General features: G+C 54.5%; 1 protein-coding gene across 1 annotated transcript; it reads right to left on the minus strand.

The window, feature by feature from the left end:
* Nucleotides 1-3892: 3892 nt before the first annotated feature.
* Nucleotides 3893-4678, minus strand: LOC133052348 (melanoma-associated antigen 10-like). Its single transcript, XM_061137168.1, has one exon. It carries the CDS (start codon nucleotides 4676-4678, stop codon nucleotides 3893-3895), a length of 786 nt encoding a protein of 261 aa, XP_060993151.1.
* Between the last annotated feature and the right edge of the window lie 20386 nt (nucleotides 4679-25064).

A 25064-nucleotide genomic window follows, 5' to 3' on the forward strand; every position in this document is an offset into this window, starting at 1 on the left:
AATAGAAAGGAAACCAAACACAAGCACATGGAACCTGTAAGTGTGAAACAACCCTTGCTAAATTAGCTTCAACTTTTCCTCTCCCTTAACCTCAATCCCATATAATATACTCACCGAGCCACTTCCACCACAGAAACATCTCTGGATCCACTTTTTTCTCAAGTCCCACAAATACTGCCCTAATCCAACTGCATAGACGTTTTGCCTGGATATGGCAAATGCCACCAACCGAGGCCAGGTGTCGACCTGGAACCCTTGCTCAAAAACCATTTTAAGACGTCTGCCAATATTATTAGCCACAGAAGTCTGTCAAGATCGAGGCAGGGGTCAATGTCTTGCCAGGGATACAAGGGTCCAGAGCAAACCTTTAGCTGTGCATACATGTGAGTGCTCAGTCGATCAGTCGTGTCTCACTCTTTGTGACACCATGGACTGTGGCACAACCCCCCCGACCCCATCTCCTCTGTCCATGGGATTTCCCAGGCAAAAATAGTGGAGTGGGATGCTTTTTCCTCCTCTAGAGTACCTTCCCACCCAGGGATTGAACTTGCATCTCCCACATTGCAGGCAGATTCTTTAACACTGAGCCTCCAGGGAAGCCATGAGGAAACACAGGGACTTCTCAGAGGAGCAGAACACTCACTGAGAATCCTTAACCCAAGGGAAGTGCCTGTCCAATCTGTGATGCCCTGGGCAAGATCAGCTTGGGAACAGGGTGGTGTGTGTCCACACAGAGGCTGCTGCAGAAGATGCTGGATCCTGGAAATGACCTCCAGATAAGTCGGTGGGGGCGGGGTACAGTTTGGGCCTCCTTGCAATCAAAGGCCTGAGGTTCTTATGTACCCAGAGCAAGAACCCAACCACACCTAACAGTCATATCCCATAAGGCGCATGAGGAGTACCTGCCATGAGAGCTGCCACATATACATCCTGGAGTGCCCCCTGGGGCTGTGGTCCCAGCCTTGGCCCCAGAGCACAGATGTCCTCATGGAGGCCAGGGCGGCAGCTCACCTGCAGTGACCTCTGCTCCCCACTCCGTCTCCCAGCCAGCCCTGGGCAAGTCTAATGGGATCTCCAGGGGCTTGCTGCTTCCATGTCTCTGAGGCTGTTGAACCTCTATGCAGCCTGCACCCTTGGGACCCAGATTCCTCTCCTGCCTGGCTCCTTTCTGAATCCTCAGTGAAGTCTGGGACCTCTGGCACTTGGGTGAGTGTCCTCCCAGGCAACTGCTAGAGCTTGACTTCTGCTCAAACAGCCTGACAGGGGTCACGAAAGTACTAGCGGGCTCTGCGGGTGGCTGACCAGACACCCCTCTGCCTCTAACACTCAGGCTCAAAAGCCAGGACCTCACAGTTACATTCACAAGACCCCGAGCTTACTCCAACACCCTCTGCAGGGATTCCACAAGGAATGAATGGTCTGATACACCTCAGGACCTTAGAGATGTGCCCTGCACTTCCATGGCAATGACTACTGCTGACCCCTCACAAGACTTGCCCAGGGGCTGCATCAAGACCTGCTGGCTCCACCTGAAGCACAGTGGAAGGGGATGCTGCTATGGGATTTCCAAATAAAGTTACACACATGAGGTCATCAGGACCAGGCCCTAATCCTCTCTCAGTGGGGCATGGAGAGTGGGGCCTAAGAAGGACAAAGTCCAAGGCCAGGTTCCGGGGAAGAGGGGGCGCTGTGGGCAGCAGGGGTGGGGGGCATCAGGGCTGGACCTCATGAGGAGGAAGCCCCCAAACCCAACAGGGTCCTTTGGCAGCTGGCTGCTGCCCTCCTGATGGAGACTGAGCACAGCCCAGAGGGGGCCGACAGAGAAGCTCGTGGGGGGCGGGGGCAGGCTGTGGGTCTTTTGTGGGGGTGGGTAGAATCCCTGCAGCCAGTTCCCTGTGGGGCAGCCTCTCAAGGGTCAGAGGTGAGGGATTTTAGTCTCTGGAAGAGGAAGCACACTCCGAGTGGTCTGTGTCTGTGTGTTGTCCTGACTTGGAGATTATCCCCCAGGTGCCCGTGTCCCTTCAGAACAAATGGTCGTTGACAAAAATGCTTCTGCTCAAAACTCACTGGACCCGGGTCACCATATGACCCTTCCTAAGTGAAGAGGCCTGGCAGGGTCGTGTCCCCATGTGTGCAGGGAGAGAGGAAGACAAGAGGTGACTGAACACCTGACATCTTTCCAATTCCACACTGCCTAGCAGATGCTCCACAAAGAGCAGCAGTTAAAAATCTCCTTTTTTGGGGGGAGGAGAGTCTGAGCAGTTCACATGGGTCTTGAAATTCTCCATCTTTTCCAAGCATCCACTGACTATCTGGCAGCTGCCATATATGTGATCAGAATCACATCACCTGTTCCCCTTTTTCTCTGGCACACAGCAGGGATAGCTGCCCCTTTAGCCTCCTGCACCCATTCACACCCCCACTGCAGTGACCTCACCACCTTCATAGGCACGGAAGTCGCTCCTGCCTTTTGATGCCAGGCACAGCCTTAACTTGGGTCTCTGCTGCCTCCATACTTCTGAACCTGCCTGAACAGAGGGATGCTGGCGGATGTTGCATCTTTACTCGCTACTACATATTTCTCGTTTATTCGCATCTCACACTCTTTCCCTCTCTCTTCTGGAAATTGTTTTGTTTTCAGGACACCTCAGAGAATTGGCAGCTTAATTAGAAATGAAATAGAAAACCACTCAGAATTGCTGTTCTGTGTTTCCCTCCCAGAGAATGTATATCAATTTCGGTGTTGGTGTGTGTTTCGGGGTGGAGAGCAGTGTCTCCAGCTGGGCACAGCTCACACAAAGTTCCAAGGATTCTAGTCACACAGCAGGTCTTGTCCACTTTTGCAGCATCTCTTCACTCATTTCATCCAAATGAAATCTAGAGCATGCTCACAAGTGAAAATAAAAAATTCCAGATGACCAAAGAATCTGTTATTTCAATGTACTTGGTAATCAGCTTCCCAAGGCAGAGACAAGAGGGCTAGCACAGGGAATACTGGCCATATATCAAAGAGCAAGATTCACATTTCTCTAGGTTTCCTAGCAGATGGTGAATAGAAAACACCTATTTCATCCCTGTGGTCAACAGCTATGGGACAAGAGCCAGGACCCCTTCCTGCCTGCCCTAGAAAGAGATCTCTCTGGGGTTTATCCAAAAAGCAAAAGGACACCTCACAGCAATGATCCATTCAGAGATTCCCCTCACCCCCAAGACAAACCTCATGTGACTGCGGCTCCTCGACCATTGCTGTAAGTGTGGGGGTGTCCTGCTTCTCCTAGTGTCCACACTGCTAACATGGCCTTTCACGAAGCAGAGAATCTGTACATGTCTTTGGAATAACTGAGCCAGTCAGCAGAGGTCTCAGATAGTCTGCTACTTTTTTTAATAATCCAGGAAAATTCAATTAACTGAGATAATTTAGTTATTGTGAATGACAGACAAGAAGGACATAAGCATGAATTCACTATGATTCCTTTTATTATCTAATTCTTTTCCATTCAATACTAGTGCTATGTAAGTTCATGTTTTCAAAACAGTTCTAATTTCTATTCCATTGTATTCTGTTCAAGACCACAAAAAAAAATGGAAAACTTCCCAATCTTTTACCAAACAGCAAAACTCAAGTTTTTGAACTGAGTAACCACAAATACACTCAGACAATATCATTCACAAAGCCAGTGAAGCTTCTTCAGCCTTCTATGAAACCAAGCTTTGAAAAATTTCTAAAGAAAAAGGAGACGAATCCCCATATCATCACAGAGAACAGGAACCAAAACATGCTACACACTGGTTCTCCCAACTAGCCCGGGCCCTCACTTCTTAGTAGGCTGTCTAATCCCTCTTCAATCACACAAGGAAGGATCAATCTGGCTGCTGCTCTGGCTCAGGCCCCCTATTCCTCCTCCCTCGCATCCTCTGCAGACATGAATGGGAATGCCCTCAAAGGCCTTTCGTTGACCCTGAGCATAAATGCCATGACGTGCCACTTGCTGGTCTCCACATAGGCCCGGGGACCCCACAGGAACTCATAGTGAGCAGGGTGGCTGTCAGGCACCTGCTGGTACCTCAAGTATCCCTCCTTCACCCACACTTGGGTCAGCAGCTCCCTGGGCTCCCCAAAGACACAGTGCTCCCTCCCAACATACACCCCCATCCTGCTGAGTGCTTCCCAGACCGCCTCCTCAGGGACCGGGTCTCCACACCGCATGATTATGCTGAGGACCAGCACCAAGAAGCCGGCCTTGGGCAGGCCCTCCCCATCGCTCAGCATGTCATCACAGGTGAGACCCAGGGTGGGGACCAAGATGTAGGTGTGCTCCGCTGGGTTCACCTCCTTCACATCCACAGCAAAGACCAGCTGCAGGCACTCTGAAACTTCGCTGAAGACCATCGGGAAGTACTCCTGGTTATCCCTGAGGATCTTATTCAGCATTTCCGCCTGGGAGGTCAGCTCCTTGGCTCGATACTTGAGGAGCAGGAACTTCAGCAGGTTAGCCATCATTCGATCCAGAATTTCTTGGGGCAAGGCCTCCACATTAGTGGAGGAGGATCCTAGGGCATAGGAGGCCAAGTGGGATGCAGCCTCCCCCACCTCAGCCCCCAAGAGTGGCACCTCGACAGGGCCCCATGCCTCGCCTGGGTCCTGAAGGTCTTCCTCGGGTTTGCTGAGCTCACTCATCTCAACCACGAGCACAATGCCTGAGGTCAAACAAGACACGGAAGTGAGGCAGAGGTACAGATGGGGACCAAGGGCCTCGGGGAGAGAGGAGCTGTGAGCAACCTGGGCTAAGAAATGCATCCTGGCTGGTACGACACAGGCCACTTACAGCTCTCCCCTTGAGGGGTGCTCTCAGTCCTCACAGGAGCGCTCCTCCTGGGAGGCCAGTCCCCTGGCTACCCGAAGGGGGAAGAATGGTGTCTCCCCAGGCTGCGGTCAACACAGCCCGAGATTTCTGGGTCCAATAAATTGGAAGGAATTGGGGTCTTCTGGGCCCCCCCTATGTTCTGGGATAGGGAGCCTCTGGTTCACTTCAGGTCACCCTCTCACCTTCACTCCTGACACTGCCTGGACCTCCTCTGCTGTCTGAACTCAGGACACAGGCTTTAGACCTCTGCCTTCACTTCCTGGTTCCTGGAGCTCCTGTGAGAGAAATGGAGGTGACATCTAAGGGCAGTACTATGGCACAGCCCTGCGCCTTCTGTGCTGGTAGGAGGGGCCAGACACTGGGAGTACAGCCAGTTGTGTGGTGGGTCCCTTGCAGTCCTCACCTTTCCCCTGGCATAGCCTGTACCGTCCCCTTTGGAGGAGTAGAAGGAAACTCAAAACAAGACACTGAGTACACCAGATCTGAAAGAGTCACGTGCACCCCAATGTTCATCGCAGCACTGTTTATAATAGCCAAGACATGGAAGCAACCTAGATGCCCATCAGCAGACGAATGGATAAGGAAGCTGTGGTACATATACACCATGCAATATTACTCAGCCGTTAAAAAGACTTCCTTTGAATCAGTTCTACTGAGATGGAAGAAACCAGAGCACATTATACAGAGTGAAGTAAGCCAGAAAGATAAAGAACATTACAGCATACTAACACATATATATGGAATTTAGAAAGATGGTAATGATAACCTTATATGCAAAACAGAAAAAGAGACACAGATGTACAGAACAGACTTTTGGACTCTGTGGGAGAAGGCGAGGGTGGGATGTTTTGAGAGAACAGCATGTATATTATCTATAGCAAATCAGATCACCAGCCCAGGTGGGATGCATGAGACAAGTGCTTGGGCCTAGTGCACTGGGAAGACCCAGAGGAATCTGGTGGAGAGGGAGGTGGGAGGGGGGATCGGGATGGGGAATACATGTAACTCCATGGCTGATTCATGTCAATGTATGACAAAAGCCACTGCAATGTTGTGAAGTAATTAGCCTCCAACTAATAAAAATAAATGAAAAAAAAAAAAAAGTAAAACTCAACATTCAAAAAACAAAACAAAAAAAATAATAATAAAGTAACATGACCAGTATTAAAATACATGGCCAGTATTAACAACACACACACACACACACACACACACACACACAAAAGACACAAGCCTGAACAGAAAGTGCTGTGGGGCCCCACATGCAGCTGCACCTGCCCAGGTCCTCGCGAGGGTCCTAGGCTGCAGAGATGCTTGGTCCTCAGCTCCTCTTCACGTCCTGCCTGGCCTCCCAGCACTGACCACAGGGGCGGGGGTCTGCTCAGTCCAACCTCGGGGTTGGGGAGTCCAGCCTCTGCCAACCTGAAGCCTCTGCCCTCCGCCCGTAAAACGTCACCTCCCGAGATCCCATAGCCAGCGGTCAAGAAACTGCTCACCCTGCTCACCCCGCTCTGGGCCCTCCAAGACCCTCTTGCAAGGGCCAAGATCCCTCCCTGTTGGGGTCGAGCCGCCTCAATCCTTCCTCGCATGGAGCCTGGACTCCAGGAAGGACACACAATTGTCCTGTCCGCCATTTTGAGATCCCGCCGCTTTCACAAGGCCTCCAGTCCCTCTGAGACCGGCATGTGAGGAAGTCAGACAGACCTAGTGGGCTCTTCTCACCCCAAGTGCTCCCAGGACCGACTACAGGGAAGGGGATCTCTGGGGTTCCATCGATCCTCACTCAGGGTACCCACAGTCCTCCTTCAGGAACCTCACCTTGCCTCCGCGCAGGACCTGGATTCTCGCCTCTCTGCAACTTAAGCCCCGCCCCTTATACCAGGAACCCAGTCTCTTGAAGACCCAGATGTCAGGTCCACTCACGACTGTGGCACTCATCCCACAGTTGCCGTGCACTGACAACAGAGTCGGGCTTCTCTGAGGTGTCCTCTGATTAGGGGTTCAGGGTCCTCTAGTCTCTTTTCAGGGTCCTGAAGGTCTTCAACCCTGCAGGACCTGGGAATCGGCCCCCCTGAGTCCCCGCGAGGTGCCCAGTCAGAGACCCAATGTCAGGAAGTGAGCGCATGCACTTTGGGCTCATTGTATCCCAGGTCCAACAAGGACCAAGGGCAGCTCCAGGCTTTTCTGAGGTCCCCACTGATTTGGGTCCAGGGTCCCCTCAGTCGCCCCTCAGGGTCCTCAAATTGAAACCCAGGAGGAGCTGAGCTTCTTCCGTCTGCTCACCTGAGCCTACACCCCCTTTCCCAGGTCCCCAGTTTCTCTGAGACCCAGATGTCAGGAAATGCAGCATGTGCTCATCCACCCTCTGTCATCCCTGAGACTTGATGTGAGGGTCCCGCCTCTGGTCAACACAAGGGGCATCCCCAGATCTGCCAGGGCTCAAGATGAGGTTCCTGAGGGAGGATGTAGGAACCCCATAGATCCCTGACCCTGCTGTCAGGCCAGGGCCACCCTGGTGGTGGGATGAGCACTTGGCAGCCTCTTCTGACTCCCGCATCTGTGTCTCAGAGACATTAGGCAATTGTTAGAAGGGGCAGGGCCTCAGATGGGCAGTGGGAAAGATCTTCTTTCTTTTGAGAGTCAAGGTGAGGACACTGAGGAAGGACTGAGGGGACCCTGGACCCCAGAGCAGAGTGGACTATGGGGGGACATATAGTGGATGAACATATTCTGCATTTCGTGACTGGGTCTGAGAGAGACTGGGGACCTGGTATGGGGGCTGACTTCCTAATATCCAGATTTCAGACTGGTGTCCTAGTATAGAGAGCGGAGTTACTGACATCTGCATGTCAGAAAGCCTGGGGTCCTGGTGTGAGGGTTGGGGCATTAGTAGGGGAGAGGAGAGAATCTGAAGTCATACCTGGAGATAAGGTGAGGTCCCTGAGGGAAGGCTGAAGGGACCCCAAGTGAAAACTCTAGGGATACCAAGATAAGAGTGGTAGAACCCCACAGATCCCTGCCCCTGCCATTGGCCCTGGGAGCCCTCAGGGTGAGAAGAGCACACTATGTCTGTCCTGAGTTCCTGACATCCAGCTCTGTGATACAGGGGACCTGGTGTGAGGAGCAGGGACTACAGTGGGGAGACGACAGAGCCTAGGTCCTCCTGGAAGTCAAGGTGAGGACCCTAAGGGAGGACTGAGGGTAGCCAGATCTCAGAACAGAGGGATCCCTGGTAGTCCCTGGTCAGGACGACCTCATGCTGCATTGCCTGACATCTCTGGCAAAGAGACTGGGGACCTCTTGAAAGCAGGGGAAACTCCAAATGGCAGACGGGACAACTGCAGGACTTGTCTGGAGTCTAGGCTGCATGCAAGGAAAGACCGAGGTGGTTAGACCCCAACAGGGAGGGATCTTGGCCCTTGCAAGTGGGTCGTGGAGGGCCCAGAGTGGGGTGAGCAGTTTCTTGACCGCTGGCTTAGGGACCTCAGGAGGTGAGGTTTTTCAGGCATAGGGTGAAGGATTTAGGTCGGCAGAGCCTGGACTCCTCAACCCCAATGAAGGACTGAGCAGACCTCCGCCCCTGTAGTCAGTGCTGGGAGGCCAGGCAGGACGTGAGGAGGAGCTGAGGACCGAACATCTCCCTAGCCTAGGCCCCGCAGTAGACCCTGGGCAGGTGTTGGCCGCATGTGGGGGCCCTCAGCACTTTCTGTTCAGTCTCAGGTCTTGTTCTGAGTTTCCTTGCAGGCCCCCAGAGGGGATGGAGCTGGTTGTGCCAGGGGAAAGGTAAGCACTACAAGGGAGCCCTGAGGGGACCTCTCACTACACAACTCTGGGGACCTCACAGTGTACACCCCTCGTACCATCAGAGAATGCTCAAGGCTGTGCCACAGGATACCATTGAGGTGCCCCCTCCATTTCTCTCACAGGAGCTGCAGGAATCAGGAGGCGAAGGCAGACGTCTGTGGCCCATGTCCTGAGGTCAGAGAGCAGAAGAGGTCCAGGCAATGCCAGGAGTCAAGGTGATGAGGGTGCCCTGAGTGGACACCAAGGGCTGCCCATCCCAGAACAGAGGGGACCCCAGAAAGACCTAATCCCCTTACCTTGTCAGTCCCAGAAATCTCGAGCTGTGCTGACCACACCCTGGGGAGCCACCTCACCTCCTTCTTCAGGTAGCCAAGGGACTGGACGCTCCAGAGGCATGCCCCTGTGAGGTCTAAGAGCACTTTTCAAGAGGAGACCTGCAAGTGGCCTGTGGCTGCCCAAGGTGTGGTTCTCAGGTGAGGCTGTTCACAGCCGATCTATCCACCATCCAGGCCCTGGGTCCTTATCTGTCCCATTTGCCTCCATGCCTCACTCCTTCCTCACTCTGTAGTTTGATCCGAGGCATCACGCTCGTGGTCAAGATGACTGAGCTGAGCAAGCTCAAGGAGGACCTTCAGGACCCAGGTGAGGCCAGGGCCCTGTGGAGGTGCAGCTCTTTTGGCCTGAGGTGGGGGAGGGTGCATCCCCCTCAGCCTCCTCCCCCACAGTCTTCTGCTCCACACTTGTGGAGGCCTTGCCCCTGGAAGCTCTGATGGAGATGGTGGCTAACTTGATGAAGTTCTTGTTCCTGTAGTATCTGGCCAAACATCTGACATCCCAGGTGGAAATGCTGAAGAAGGTCCTCAGGGATAACCAGTAGCACATGCTGGTGGTCTTCAGTCAAGCTTCAGAGTGCCTACAGGTGGTCATAGGCCTGAAGGTAAAGGAGTTGGACCCCGGGGAGCACATCTACATCATGGTCCCTACCCTGGGCCTCACCTGCAATGTGATGCTGAGCAGTGGGCAGAGGCTGCACAAGGCTGGCCTCCTGGTGCTGGTCCTCAGCCTAATCATGCAGAATGGAGACTTAGCCCCGAGGAAGCATCTTGGGAGCACTCAACAGGATGGGGGTGTGTGTTGGGAGTAACCACTGTGTCTTTAGGTAGCCCAGGGAACTGCTGACCCAAGTGTGGGTGCAGGAGGGATACCTGGAATACCAGCAGGTGCCTGACAGCCACCCTCTTGGCTGAGTTCCTGTGGGGTCCCCTGGCCTATGTGGAGACCAGCAAGATCAAGTCATGGTGTCTGTGCTCAGGGTCAAACAGAGGGCTTTGAGGGCCTCCCCACTCCTGTCTGCAGAGGCTGTGAGGGAGGAGGAATAGGGGGCCTGAGCCAGAGCAGCAGCCAGGGTAATCCTTCCCTCTGTGATTGAAGAGGGAGTAGTCAGCCTTCTCAGAGGTGAGGGCCCGGGCCAGTTGTGGGAACAAGTGCACAGCATCTTTGGGCTCCTGTTCTCTACAATGACATGGAGATTCATCTGTTTTCCTTAGAAAATCTTCAAGCTTTGAATGTTTTCCCAAAAGGCTAAATAAAGTTCAGTGTCGTAACTTGGTGAATGAGGTTGATCACTATGTGTTTGTGCTTACACTGTTCAAGAACAAGAGTATTGCTTTTTTGTAAGAGATTGGAAACTCTTCCATTTAGTTTTTTGACCCTGAATGGGACACAATGGAATTAGAATTAGAACCGTTTCGGAAATGTGAGCTTGTGGTGGAGTGGTGGAGTCCTTCAGTTGTGTCTGACTCTTTGCGACCCCATGGACTGTAGCCCACAAGGCTCCTCTGTCCACGGGATTTTTCAGGCAAGAGTACTGGAGTGGGCTGCCATTTCCTTCTCCAGGGCATCATTCTGACCCAGGGCTGGAACACGGGTCTCCCGATTGTAGACAGACGCTTTACCATCTTAGCCACCAGGGAAGCACTAATATTGATGGGGCAAGACTTAGATGATAAAAATAATTGTACTGAATTTATCCTTCTGCCCTTCTTGTGTGTCATTCTCAAAAACTAAATTATCTTTATTTGGGTTTGCCTGGGTTATTTAAGGAATTAGCAGACAATTAATCTGAGGCCCCTGTTCACTAGCTCATATATTCTGAAGACCTTTACAGAGTATCTGCTCCAGGAAAGGCTGTAACAGGAGTGGGGACACTAGGAGAAGCAGGACACCCCCACACCTACAGCAAAGGTCTAGGAGCCGCAGTCACACAAGGAAGGTGGAGAGACCTCCCCTAGTCGCACTGAACAAGGCAACATGAGATAGGGCGGTGGGGCTCCAGGAGGAGCACTCGAGTTTCAGTGCCTGAGCCAAGGTGGTTTGGGGCTTTAGGACCCTGGGTTCCTTCTGTGGGAGGTGGTCGAGGTGAGGCAGGCAGGTGGCAGCACTCAGACTTGCAGACAGTGTTTCTTCGGGGTGATGGCAAAATCTGAAATGGATCATTACTGTAAGGTGTCAATTTGCATCTTGGATAAAGCCCAAAGACATCTCTTTCTGGGACATGAAGGAAGGGGTCCTAACTCTTGTCACATTGCTGTTGATCACAGGGGCGAAGGAGGTGTTTTCTACCCCACATCTGCTAGGAATCCTGCAGAACTTGGGTCACACTCCCTTGAAGTGGTGCCCAAGAAATGCATGGAACGACCCTTTCTTTCCTGGCTCCCTGGATCCAGAACCCAAGGTGTTAATTAACTCTCAATTTTCTTGATTGTAACTGGCCATTGTAATCAAGGACTTGACCTTAGTTGGGACTGCAATAAAGGAAAGTAATATTTTGGGTGGAGACATGCTGGGGCAGAGGCAAAAAGTGGTTCTTGCTTCTATATCCTGGAGCATCTTGGGTCCTGTAGGAACACTCCTTCACACCCAAATTTAACAGGTCTTCTATGGAAATGGGGCTTGCCCAGTAGCTCAAATGATGGAGATTCTGCTTGCATTGTGGGAGACCTGGGATCGATTCTTGGGTCAGGAAGATCGCCTGAAGAATGGCATAGCAACCCACACCAGTATTCTTGCCTAGAGAATTCCATGGACAGAGGTGACTGTCAGGCTGCAGTCCATGGAGTAACAAACAGTCAGACACAACTGAGCTCTTAACAGTAAGGTCCACTATGGTCTAAGTAGCAAAGTTTCTTAGTTTTATTTGTGAAACCTCCTGTTTGGCTGATTAGGTATTCCACATCCTATTGAGGTGCACATTCTCAGACAAGCCCTGGACCACAAAGCAGCCGACCCCTTCCTACAGTGTAGAGTGGAGGACAGTCTGGTGGCAACCCACTGCCAGGGCCCACGTGATGCCTGGAGGAGGGGGACCAGAAAAGGCAGCTCTCTCAGGACCCAGGGATGAGGAGGGGCCCTGAGTAGGGTGGGGGTGGGGGCAGGAAAGGCCACAATAGCCAGGCTGCCCATAGATAGCATGGTTTTCAGTCCTCTTTGGAGGATCCACCAGGGTCCACCACTGAAGATCACAGCCTCCAGAGTCATGTCCCAGTCAGATGAACCAACCTGAAGGAATGCTTTATCAACCTGTTTAGGAGTGCAAAGGCCAGGGAGCAAGCCCAAGTCAAGGCCTGTGAGCTCCATTCCGGCTGCCAGTCCTCAGGCTGAGGGCCTCTGTGAGAGCCACTTCCACACTCTCTTAGCTCTCCCCTTTCAGACACCAGGCTGTGGCACTCACACAGGGCAAATGACCCTGATGAGTGGCAGACCAGGTGGACAGTGCCCTAGGGTACTCGACACAGCTAACTTTCCAAGGTGCCGTTCTGTCCCCTACATGGTGATTTTGAAGAACAGTGGCCCACAAAGGTCAGAGAACATGCACCTCCAAACCCACTGCCCCATCATCCATATGCAGTGAAGACCGGAGACTTTCACTCAGGTTTTGTGCAATCCCACAGCCAGAGCCTCATGAATTTTCAAATACAGGTAGTTGGAGGCTCCCTTTGGTCACATCTATTTCAGTAAAGCAGACATGGCCCTGGGAATGAGTGTGTGTAAAGAAGGCCCCTTGGAAAATGCCTAACCTGTGAGCCAACAAAACCATTCGATGTTCATGCCATCTGGGTAAGGGAGAACTGGTCCACAGTGGTGGTGGGGACAGGGACAGGCATGGAGAAGATCAGAGCTGGCCTGGGAGAGGATCAGTGAAGTGCCTATTTCAACAGAACAGGCTGTATCTTGAGCCCCCAACCAAGTCCTTGAAATGGCAGATAACCAGAGATACCCAAGTTGGACATGGGAAGCTGGGACCAGGGGTAGCAGAACCCAGCCACCCCACTGTCAAAAGGAAAGAGAGCATTCGAGGCAACCTCCAGGGAGGCTGAATCCGAGTCTGAGACTCTGGGAAGATGATGGGAAAAGCATACACACAGATGTTCCCAAAGTAAGGACTCTAGGGCCAGGAGAGTGGTCTTTATTGGAATGAATGGAAACTGAAGACCACAGCCTGTGATCTGCAGCGGGATGCCGTGTGGGGTTGGGCAGAGCTCAGAAGGCTGTAAGCTCAGCAGATTGCTTGGCTGTGCCCTACCACATTGCCTCCAGGGGTGTCTGTGTCTCAGGTGCTTGGGGAACAATCAAGTGGAAAGAGGTCACTCACACTGTACTCGAGCACAACCCTACTCTGGGGAGAGCTCGACCTGGGGGGCACTGGGGACAGGAAACAGGACTCTGAATTTGGTGTTGTGTGAGTGGGACCTCCCAACTGGCAATACCAGTCAGAAGAGACCAAAACCAGAAGAAGGACAATGCCTGGGGATGGGGGGTGGGGGACCACCAACTCAGGCTAGGCCAACCAGCCCATTATGGACCCCATCTTCTGGGAAGGACAGTCACCAGGGCCCCATCTGACCCCTGGGGTCTCTCTCGATGGTTGATGAGCCAGGACTCACCAGGGCCTGCCCCTTTAGCAGAAGGCAGCCACAGGCCTGCCTGTTGGTAGGGGAGGGGTGGAGCCAGGGGCAAGGTTGTCAACCGGTCCAGGGCTTGGCCCCCTGAAACAAGGCGCATGGCAGCAGATGGGAGCCTTTGCAGGCAACCTGAAACACACTTTTCTATACTTTCAGACAGGAGACAAGCTGGGGATCACATCTCTGTCCCCAGACCCCCTCTCCCACATGGGGCCAGGGCTGCCCCTCCACATCACCTCTGTGACATCATGCAACAAGTAAGGAAGTAGACCACCTAATTGGCTGCCTGGCCCACGACCCAGATTCTAGAATCTCCAGACAGTATTTATTGGCCACTACCACCCTGCCCTGAGGCCCTTCTGCCCTGACCATTCACAGCTTGGGTAGAAAATGCTCCTGAACGACACTGGCTCCATGGATATTCAGAGTTCCAATGAGGCACGTGCAGCCCCACTCACCCCATCCACTGATGGAGAGCCCGCAGCAGGGCAACCCCCTGCTGTCACCCAGATCCAAATGTGGATTCAGAGGAGGCTTTGGAGAAGTGGTGGGACCAACCCAAGAGCCAAGATCCTGGCTCCCAAGACAACCCGCCCCAGAGGACCCGAACCTGTCAACAGCCAATGAGGAAGAGAACAATGCCGTCCGTGGGCTGTCCTTCCCCAGGAAGCTCTGGATGAGTTTGGAGGGTGCAGCCTTCACCTCTGTGCACTGGAATGATGAGGGAGACATGGTGGTAATTGAGGCAGATCTCTTCCAGATGGAGGTCCTCCAGCAGAGAGGCTCAGACAGGATCTTCAAGACATCATCAAAAGTTTCATCCACGAACTGAACCTGCATGGGTTCAGTAAAATCCACCATTCATGTCGCTCTGCAGGGAAGAAGAGGATGACGGTAGTGTAGAAAGCCCTTCTGGGGAGACTGGACTAGACAAGCCAAGTGCTGGATGGATTTCAATTTCCAGGAGAACTTTTTTCTCATGAGAGGGTGGTTAAGGGAAGAGGAGAAAGCAGGCCTTGTCGTGTTCCACGAATCCCCTTAGTCAGGATCCACAGGGGTGACACCAGACCCTGAGAGGTCACTTGATTTCAGGGAGTGCCTATAACAACTCCCAGGAATGAGAAGACCTTGTTTCCATAGTTAAAGAAGGTCGGGACAGTGGTGGGAAGAAGGGCAGTGAGGAAAAGCTATTCTCCCCCACGATGGCTAAAGTGATTCATTTTGTTTCAGATCTATCACCACTCCACGTTCCAGAGAGACAAGCCTCTCCTCCTGCAGAACATCTAGAGGAAATATGACCCCAGAAGAACTGCTCAGCCTGCCACTGGCACATCAGCGACCCCAAAGAGAAAGAAGCAAGCAGTGGTGACCAGATGCTCTCCTCGATTCCATCACTAGTACACTGGAGAAGCTGACAAGCAGGTCCAGAAGGGACCTCAACTGTTCACGGAACCCCCAGACAGCGCTCATTTGTGCTCTGTGGCCTTTGGTTTATGGGCAGTGGAGCACGTGGGCCCAGGTCAAGCCATCTCCTCAGCGACCAGGGCTGCCCCAGTGGAGAGGGTCCGTCCAGCAATATCATTTCTGTACCCCCGGTTACTGCTGGAAGGGATGGCGCAGGAGAACTGCCCCAGAGCTCCCCAAGGTACCCAGATTATGGTTCAGCGATGACTTTATACACCACCTATGATTCCATTGTGAGAGGAGCCATTTCAGTTGTGGACCCAAAGAAGGCTCCTGAGGCAGAGGAGCAGCAGGAGGAGTCCTCAGATTACAAATGTGCCCTCTGTGAGGAGTTTAAGGACAAGCCCAATACCTGAGCTGCCAGATCCCCAGGGACACTCAAAAGCACTCTTTTGTAATCAAAAATCTATTTTTGGGTCTAATAAAGTACACCAGAACTTCACAAGAGTAAATAAAGAAGCAAATGAGAACTGCTGGTCTGTGTTCTTTCTGTCTGTCCATGCTATTCACACGCCACTGGCTGAGCGAGATGAGGCTGGAAGCCCATGACCCAGGTAGGCCTCAGTCTGGTCCCCACGTCCCTTTTCACCTGAAGCAGCAGCATTTCACATGGTCTGCCAAGAATGTGGCTCCCGAGCCATTCGCTGAGTCCATCCCAGGATGGGTGGGACCCTGGGCCTTGCCTGCCGCATAGCAGAAGACCCAGTCTGCCTGGGCCCCTGGGCCTTGCCTGCCGCATAGCAGAAGACCCAGTCTGCCTCCTGACCATGGGGGTGTCACTTTCCATGAGTCCTGCACCCTGAAACAGAAGGGGCTCCTCCAGGGTCCCTGATGATGCCACAAGTTGCTGAGCAGCACCTGAGCATCACCAGCTCCCAATCCAGGGGCTTCCCCAAGAACCTCACTGGAAAGCAGGGTCACCCCAACCACCAAGGGCCTTGCAAACACGTTGCCCCAAACCTGAAAACAAATGCAAGATTTCCACAAGGTGAACACCAGCCGGTGTTGCTCTGCCCTCACAGCTTTATTTAGAATCCAGGTACCAAACCCAACACACAGTCCCTGGTTCAGACTTCAGCCCCTTAGAGGATGCTCCTGGTGACACAAAAGGGGGTGGTCACAGACAGCTAGGTCTTTCCATCTGCCTCCACGCTGTCCACTGACAGGAGGGTGGCAACCCAGAGGACCCGTCCATCACTTGCAGTCTGCAGGGAAGTCAGGAAGGAGGGCTGGACAGGTGGAGAGAGGTTTGTGGTGAGTTCCAAGACAAAGGGCCATGAAACCCTGGGAGCACTGAGGAGGGAGGGTGGGTCCCCCTAGCTTTGAAGCCCACTGGCCGGGCTCTGGTCCTTCCTCAGCACAGACAGGCACATTCCTGTTCTTGGCTTACCCCCTGGCTCCCACTCCACCTCTCACCTCCAGGCCCCATGACTTCCAACTCTGCAGATCCCCCATGTTACCCCAGGCCTGCTGAGGGCAGATCTGTGATAACCAATCTGGACTTGGCCCTGGTGCTGCCCTTGACGGCCCTGCCAGGTGTCTTCCTCATGTGTTTGGGAGGCACCTTCCTCCCAGCCCTTCCCACTCCATTGTCAGCAGATGCCCCGGCCCCTGCCCAGGGCCTACAGAAAGAACGAAGAAGAGCAGGGACTACTGGGTCGGGTATTCTCCTTATCCTCACCAGGGCCTGGGATGACACCAGGCAGGGATCACAGCATTGAAAACTCAAATAACCCGCTAGGTTACTGTCACACCTCTTCACGGCTGAGGCAATGCGGAGGTGCCAAGGGATAGAGAGATAGCCCCTGACTGCAGGGGACCTGACCACAGGCACCTCCATCCTCACTTCTATCCTTGTACCTGGAGAGGGGTCCCTGGTTACTGGAGGCAGGGAGAGGCAGAGGAGCAGAGCTGTGGGCCTGAACCTCAGCAGGGTCTCAGCACCTCGCAGAGCCTCCATTTCCACATGGCTGTGAGGAAGGGGACAATGTCCCAGAGGAACCCAGCCCAGAGCCTCCCAGGCCTTTCCTTCCCGAGCACAGCAGAGCCAGAGTTCCCACAGCACTCATGAGAGCCAACGTCAGCCAACATCTCAACCCCGGCTTCTGGCCAACTGAACCAACACAGTTTGTAGTCTGAGTCACCCAGTCCATGTGACCCTGATGCGACTGCCAGCAAATGAAGCCAGAGAGTCAGCCCTGTCCAGACAACCCTAACCAGGGGCAAGTGGGGAGTGGGGGGCTGTGACTTCTACACTCCCAGCACCTCGGGCACACTCCTCCACCTCTGCACAACTTCATGTGCCTGTTTACACCTCCCAGTGTCGGGGTTCCCACAAGTTACTGACTCGTCCCTCCTGATGGAATGGAAGGGAAAACTCATTCTGCCAATACAGCCACTCAAATTGACCATACACTCACTGCCTGAAGAGCCATGCAGGCAGAGGCCTGGAGCACAGGGCACACACCCAAGGTGCTAACAGACACCAGCAAACATCCTTCCACAAAGGCACCCCCATCCATTCCCCCAACCACAGGCAAGGGCGCCATATCCTCACGCACTGGCTGGCCCCGGGCGTCAGCATCATCATCCCACTGAATCTCTGTTCACCTGATGGGTGACAAAGGTTCACCCTCCTCCCTGGGTCTGGGTGAGCTGCCAGGGAGCCCGGCTAGCCCCTGGGGTTTGGCCATTGCTATGTCTTCTACTGGGGTATGTGACTGGATCCCAGGCTTGCCCAGTATCTGCCACTCAGTGTCTCAGCCAACCCAACCCCTTCCTTCTGGGCTCCACCAAAGCTCAACAGTGTGGGTCTGATGCCTGAGCAAGAAGGGGCTTCAAGCACTCTTACCTCTGGAAGCAGAGGGTGCCTGCTTGGTGGCCAGAGAAGAAAACACTCTTCTGGCTGCTTGTCTGGGCGACCTCACTTGCAGGAGGACCAGGGAAACAGGGAGAAAATCCCCTGTGACCAGAGAGCAATGTTGGACAACAAGCCACCACTTTTCTTTTCGGCAGGGTCCTCAGACCCCAGGGACCCATGAGGGCCAAACGGATGTGAAACACATGTGCAGGTTTCTTCAGGGTGGGTTCTGCTCATCACAGCAGCTGGCCTGTCCTCAGGGGTGGGACAGGGACCACACGATGCCTCAGCATGCATCCTCCAGGAATGATGGTGATTTATAGCCCAGGAAAACCCACAAGGAACAAGAGAAAATGACTCCTCCCCTCACACTGCCACTCTGGAAGCATCTGGGGGCCGTCACAGTCAGTGGGCTGCCCTCCATGGCCTTGTGATTGGGCCCCACCAGGAGGGGAACCACGAATAAGCCACTGAGTCCTGCAGGGTCAGGGCCTGCCTGGTGGAGGCGGCTTGCAGGGATCAGGTGGGGCTTGCGTGAAGTCACAGTCTGGGGGCGGAGCGGGAGGCTAGAAGGAGGTCGAGGACTCCTTGGCATGTGTCCCAGGGCATCGCTGGGACGAACACCTGGAAGGAAAGTGGGCGGGGCCTCTGACCATGGAAGGGACTGGAAGTGTGGCTTGGCCTTCTGGCAGGTGCTCCTTGTCCCAGAGCCTGGAAACCCCCGCCGGAGGTAAGGTCAGCACACGAGGCACGTTCCGCCTTCCTGCAAGCGGAGCTAGTCCCAGGTGCTTTGGGATGGCCGGGCTGTATTCACTAGGCAGGACAGTGTTCTGCCACCGGGGCCGGAGACTGCTGACAGGTGACAGCGCTGACTGGCCTTAGTCCCGTTGCGTCCACAAACACTGAAGCCCCTGATTTCCGGTGTGTATGGCTTCCTATACTCACGTAGGCACAAAGGCACGCAGTTACGTAGGCACTCATGTTGGAACAATCACACATTCTCCTGCCAGCCCTGTCCCTCAGGAGACAAAATGGGATCGGCCACGCTCTGAGGCGCCTGGATGTAGGGCTGGGAGGAGCCTCCAGACCGGCTGGCTAGAGCGGGACCTGCAGGAGGACCAGAAAGTGAGCAGTCAGGCAGAAGAGAGGGGAGGAGGTGGAAGAAGCAGGGCCAGAAATCTGTGGCTGAAGTGTGGGAAACACCTGGGTGAGTAAGAGCTTCTGCAGAAGGAGGCAGGGCTGGGGGCAGGGCTGGGGGCAGGGCTGGGGGCAGGGCTTGGGTGGGGCCAGGCTGGGCTGGGCTGACAGGGATGGATCTGTGGGTACCAGGAATGCACGGAGGCTAGGCCTGCCCCACTCAATGGTGTAGGCCAGACTGTGCCCTTTTGAGTTTGCCATAGGGGTCCAGTCCGAGAAACTCGGCGAGAGTCAAAGTGACAGCGACTGCATCTGAGCTTCAGCGTGGACCCCAGGGGCCAGGGAAGCGGGGAGAGGCGGGGCCTCTGGGCAGAATTCTGCATCTCTCGGCTGAAAGCCCAGGCCAACTCCCTTCCAAGCCACCCTGGGGCTGCTGCCTACTGCTGACCAACAGACTTTATCTGGATTTTTTTTTTGCAGATGAGAAGGAAAATCCTCACTGTGTTTCCTGCTGCCCCTGGGACCTGAGATGTCCCAGAGAAAGGCAACTTCACTTTCAAAACTGTTTCCTGTCCTCTTCCTCTGGTCTGGGGGCTCCGCCCACCCAGGGCAGCCACCTGACTCTGCTCCTGACTGCTGCCCTCCCTGCTGTGTCCCTGCCTCCCAAGTGCCTGATCAGAGTAAATGCTCCTCTTCCTGCCTCCAATGCTACTATCTGAGCTCAGACTGCATGGCCTAGGGCCTGTGATGTCAGCCTAGCCCCCCCCCCAACACCGGCCTGAACCCCCTCCTGTCTCTCCTCCTCCCACCGGTGTTTCACATACCATGGTTCTGTGTCCCACCGCAAGCACATCTGTCCTCGTCAAGCCCAGATGGAAAGCGCAGCCGAGCCCTCTCCTATTTCAGCCCCAACATGTCCATGGTGCCCTAGGGGGTTTCCTGTTGTCCTAGGTCTCCTTCCTCGTCGCCCAGCACTCTGGGTGGCTGTGCTGGCCATGCAGTCTGCACAGAGCTCATCCAGGACCCAACACTTTCTCATGCAGTTCTGCCCCTGGACGACTGGCTCCTCTTGACCTGACCAGCTACTGTCCTCCTTCCAGGCAGGACCGTAACATCCCTTTCTCTGTCCGCCTAAGTGTCATGTGCTCTCGGAGATCTGGGAGTTCTGGGGCACTCTGCGTCTTCCTGTAGCCCACCTTTGCGCCCCTCTTCCTCCCAGGCTGTGGCTGCTGTGGACAAGACTGGACCCTCCCGAGCTTAGCCGAGTCCCAGGAAGGCAGGGTCGCTGTCTCACTGGTTCCAGTTACACAGGCACCAACACAACTGCTGCCGTGGGAATGTTGAGTCGGAGGAGCAGTGCTTTCCCTTCCTGCGTGCAGCCTGCTCTCTCCTTGCAGAAGCCTCCCAGCCACAAGTTGAGGGGCAGAGGCTGCCTCCTGGATTTGAGGCCTCAGCATTGCCAGGACCTGAGCGGTCGCCAGATACAACTCCCTCATGCTGGCATCCTGCTCCTCACCCCCAAGAGTGGTTCTCAGCAGCCTCCAGACTCTCCTGGTAGTGGTTTCAGATCATGAGGGAGGGTCCTGTTGAGGGAGGTTGGTGGGCTACTGCTGTTCATCCCAAATCTTGGTTTTGAAGTAGACCTTGCCCAGTGAACTGGAGACCTTTGACATGTGGCCGCTGATGGGGCAACTGTGAGGACCTGCTCCGTGACATTTCTCTGAACTTGTCCCTTCCCTGTTGCTGGCCGCAGCTCTCCTCACGTGCCCAGGTGTGAGGACCGAGCCACAAGGACTGCTGCCTCCTACTCCACCTGGGTCACTGAGGCTTGGTGAGGGTTCCACTTTGCTCCTGCTGTCCGTTTGCCGGCAGCACTGACCTGGGGCGGGATCGACCCAGATTCTCGGGTTCCCTCATGTCCTCCTTGGCCAATGTGCTTTCCTCTCTGAAACGCATATTGCCCATCTTTATGCTGAGCTGTGTGTCCTTTCAGTTCCGAGTTGTGGGCACTTCTTTCAGGGTCTGGGTGCTCATCCTGCCCTGGACTTTTTGTGTTTCAGAGTTGCCCTCTTCTGTTTGCAGCCTAGCGACAGGCTCAGTATTTGTCTGGGGTCTCAGCGCCATAAGTGCCCCAGAGGTCAGTGCGTGTCCCTCAGGCCCTCCCGCTTGGGGATGCAGTCCATCCCCAGGCTTGCCAACAGGGGCAAGCAGTCCCTGAGGGGATGCTGCCCTGGCATCTAGCACTCTGCCTGTGAGAGAGGGCTCCTTCATGTCTGTGTCAGTCCTTGGCACCAATGTAGCTTTAGTTCCAGGCCTTGGACTCCCACAGGACAAGCCCAGCAGCAGCCGTGTAGCTCTGGGACATCAGCCAGCCTTGCCCTCTGTCCCCAGGGCAACTCTTGTTGGCTCTGCCCCTCTCCATATGGCCCAGATCGAGGGGCCAGCCTGAGAACCAGTCGTGTTTCTGATTTCATCTCAGTTTCACTGCAGTTCCTTGAGAGGACACAGGTATCCACTTTGCTGCCACTTCTCGGGGTGCTGCCTGCCCAGGGGAAAGGTCACTGCCCAGGGGGATGTCAAGAGATTCTGTGAACCTCTGCTGCGGCCCTGCTCGCATTCACATCACAGGCCTTTTTATTGCATCTGACCCGGGAGCAGGACATGCTGGTTTGCGTGTCTCCATCACTCCTGAACTCTGGGGTCTACTGCTCTTCACTGTCCTCCATCTGGGCAAGTTGGCCATGACACGGGCGCCAGGCCCCCAGCACTGGAGGGGGCTTCTGGACAGCAGGCTGCAGCCCACTGAATGGGTCCAGCTGTTTGTTTCTGAGATCGAGGAGCAGGGACGGCAGTCTGGAGTGCACATTGCCATCCCATACCCATGGTGAGAAGATTTCAGTGTGTGGACCCTTGTGCTCTGTGCAGGAGCCCCATCTGGCTACCCTCAGAGTACTTGCATGCTCACCATGGTGACTTGGCCGAGCACAGAGTGTGTGTGAGGAGTAAAGAGCAGAGACTGCACATGAGGCACCACCAGAGGTGAGAAGTTTCTCCAGTTCATGAGTGGGATGTGTATCCCCCCCCCCTCTTTTTCTATGCATTTCTCTTTTACTCACTGGAGTTTATGCAGGATTTCCGTTCGGCCTTACCATCTTTCACTCAAATCACATGTTCTCCTAGGTCTCGCTAAGCCCTGCACTGGCTCTGGGGAATACTGCATCCCAGGCTCTCCCAGCTCAAGACCGACTGATGATTCCTCGGGACTGGCCCTGTGTCCCTTGCCCTTGACCCCCTCTGCTCAGAAAGCCCAGCCCAGGGGGTCCTGCCGAAGTGACTGCAGAGTCAGATGTAACCAGGTCTGTCATATTGATGTTAGGTTGACCTTGTATCTAGAAACATCCACCCCTCTGAAGGTCCAACCTCCCTATGTGGGGTCACTGACCAAGAGCCTGAGGTCCCTTTGGGAGGGGCTGGAGTCATTCCCTTGTCTGTTTGCTGTGGTGTTGCAGCATCCTTCCCCCAATCCCTGTTCCTCGGTTCCAGATCTGAGAATGGCTTGGGGGCTGAACCTGGACGAGGGATCTTGACCTGTTTACTGGGGTGGCTGCCCTTGGCCTCCGTGTCATTTTAGAGTGCATCTGAATCCGTTGCCCATCAATTGAGCCCCCAGGAGGCCGTGTTGTACTGACCACCTGCCCCACCCTGTGGGTCCGGTCTCTGGGTGGTGGCAGCCCTAGTCATGGCCATTGGCTCCTGGCCACTCAGTGCGACCCTGCAAACTCTGCTGCAGTGCCTTGCAAGTGGGGATGGGGAGTGGGGGCTGTCATCCTTCCCTTCCATCATGAGACCTGGCAAGCTCTGCCTGTGTTGTGTGGTGACTTAGCTCTGCTTGGTGGCTGGGCAGTGGGTGACCAGCTCTCCCCACGGTTCCTGGGCTCTCCTGCTGGTAGTGCTGTGGGTCCTCCTGCAGCTCGGTGCAGCCAGCTCCCCTTCTTCCTGGGACAGTGGGCACCTGTGAGGGAGGACTCTGGTTCCGTTTGCTCTCTTGGCAGTTGGGTTAGGGAGTCACCAGCTCTTTATAGGGCATGGAGGGTGGGCTGCTGCAGGCTCAGAAGTTCAGAGACGTCTGAGTAGTCCTGGTCTTCAAGGGCCTGCCTCCCGGTCTCCCTGGCCCTCGTATCAGGGATGCACGTTTGCCCAAGAGGACTTCCAATGACAGCAGGTCTGGCCTGCCTTGGTGGAACATTTGTGACTTTGAGGTTCAGCAAATCCTATTGAATCTTAGACTGATGTTTGTCCACTGCCTGAAGCTTTGTCAGATACCGGGGAGACCCTGGCCCTCTGCCCCTGGTTGTCACTGTACTTCACCCTAAGCTGCTCAGGCCCCTGTGGACAGCAGAGTGAAGAAGTCACTTCCCTCTATTCCCTCCTTGTCCCACACGCCTGGGTCTTCTCACTTGCCAGGGAATTCCTCTCTCCCTGCCAGCCCAGTGAAAGTTCCAGCAGCTGGGCTGTGGCCTTGAGCCCAGGGCTGAGTGCACCACAGACTACCCCCAGGATGGAATCTCATAGCCTCTGGGGCAAGGGATGTCAACCCCGTAGCAAGGCCCCATCTTGCCATCTCACCTCGGACCACTCCAGGGCCACCCTTCTCGGGATGGGTGTTCATGAGACATTCCCCCAGGTGGGGGGGAAGATGGTGCAGGAGGCTGTCTGGGGACTCACCACCAAGGGGACAGGGAGCAGGCAGGGTTGGGTAGGGCATCCCTTCACCTGCGATGTTGACCGGATAGTTCCTGCCAGCCCGTCAGGAGGTGCAGAGCACAGACAGGCATTGGAGGTGTCCACAGTGGGCCCCGGTGGTCAGGCCCTCACAGTGTCTGAGGCCTCGGGATCACTATTGACGAAGCAGGAGAACTGACACCAGGAATGGGTGTCTGAGCAGTGGCTGTGTGTACAAACATGATGCCAAGTGCCTTTGGCCTGGTGGCACCATGCTCTGCCCTGCTTGCAGCCTGGTGGGAGGGGCTCTTGTCATCTTTCACATCAGACAACAGCTGGGTTGGGCAGGAGAACTACTTCCAGTGTGCTGGCCACCTGGCCATCAGCTAGACCCAGTGTAAGCACAGCCTGATGTGAGAGGTACGGTCTGGGTGCCAGACCTCATGAGGCAAAGCACATTCAATTCCAAGGACACCCATCCTGGAAGAGGGTCCCCACTGTGCAGGGCATCAGGTGTTCACTCACCCCTGACTCACTCAGGACGGGGTGGGGAGGACGGACTCCATCTTCCAGGCAGATCTATAAAGTGCAGAGCCTGAAATGAGGCAGAGGTTGGGAAGCATGGAATGTCGGGAACCAAACACTGACTCACATCAAGGGACCGTGGAGGGCTTTTTAGATGGGAGTGTCGTCTGGTCTGGGTCTCATAGTGAAGAGGGTCTCTTTGGCTGGGAAATGGGGGAAGGGCCCCCAGAAGGGTCAGACCCATGGAGGAACTGAGCCTAGTTGTATAGCTGGAGCAAGGTCACCGGAAAGGGCCTGGGATTCTAGCTTGGGTCCAACTCAGGGGCGACTCTAAGGCATTTGGCCATAGCCCTGCGGACAGTTGATTAATGCTCTGATTTCGGTTTTGAAGGCAAGCCATTGCCTCTCTGCCTGAAAAGAATTCACTGATTCAGTCATTTGGTTAGACAGTGATTTGACAAAGCTTTGTGTGCCTCGCATACACAGGGTCAGGCAGCAGATAGACAAGAGGGGTGCACAGGTGAGTCAGGCGACCAGCATGGCTCTTTCCAGGATGAGTGGCTCTGGCAGCTGGTGCCTGTCCTCGCTGAACTGGGCATGGGCACCTTCTTCCACAGGCTGACTTCTCCTGGCTTGTGATGAGGTTTCCAATTCTTGTTCTTGAATCCAGAAAGACGTTTAGAGATATGACATTAGGTCTTTAAGTTCTGAGAGTTACTTGTTGGG

Source organism: Dama dama, chromosome X (genome assembly GCF_033118175.1).
Source record: "Dama dama isolate Ldn47 chromosome X, ASM3311817v1, whole genome shotgun sequence".
Classification (NCBI taxonomy): Eukaryota; Metazoa; Chordata; class Mammalia; order Artiodactyla; family Cervidae; genus Dama; species Dama dama.

Bases quoted from the DNA above. Each gene is read 5' to 3' on its own strand.
- LOC133052348 (XM_061137168.1), bottom strand. From the start codon at position 4,678: ATGAGTGAGCTCAGCAAACCCGAGGAAGACCTTCAGGACCCAGGCGAG.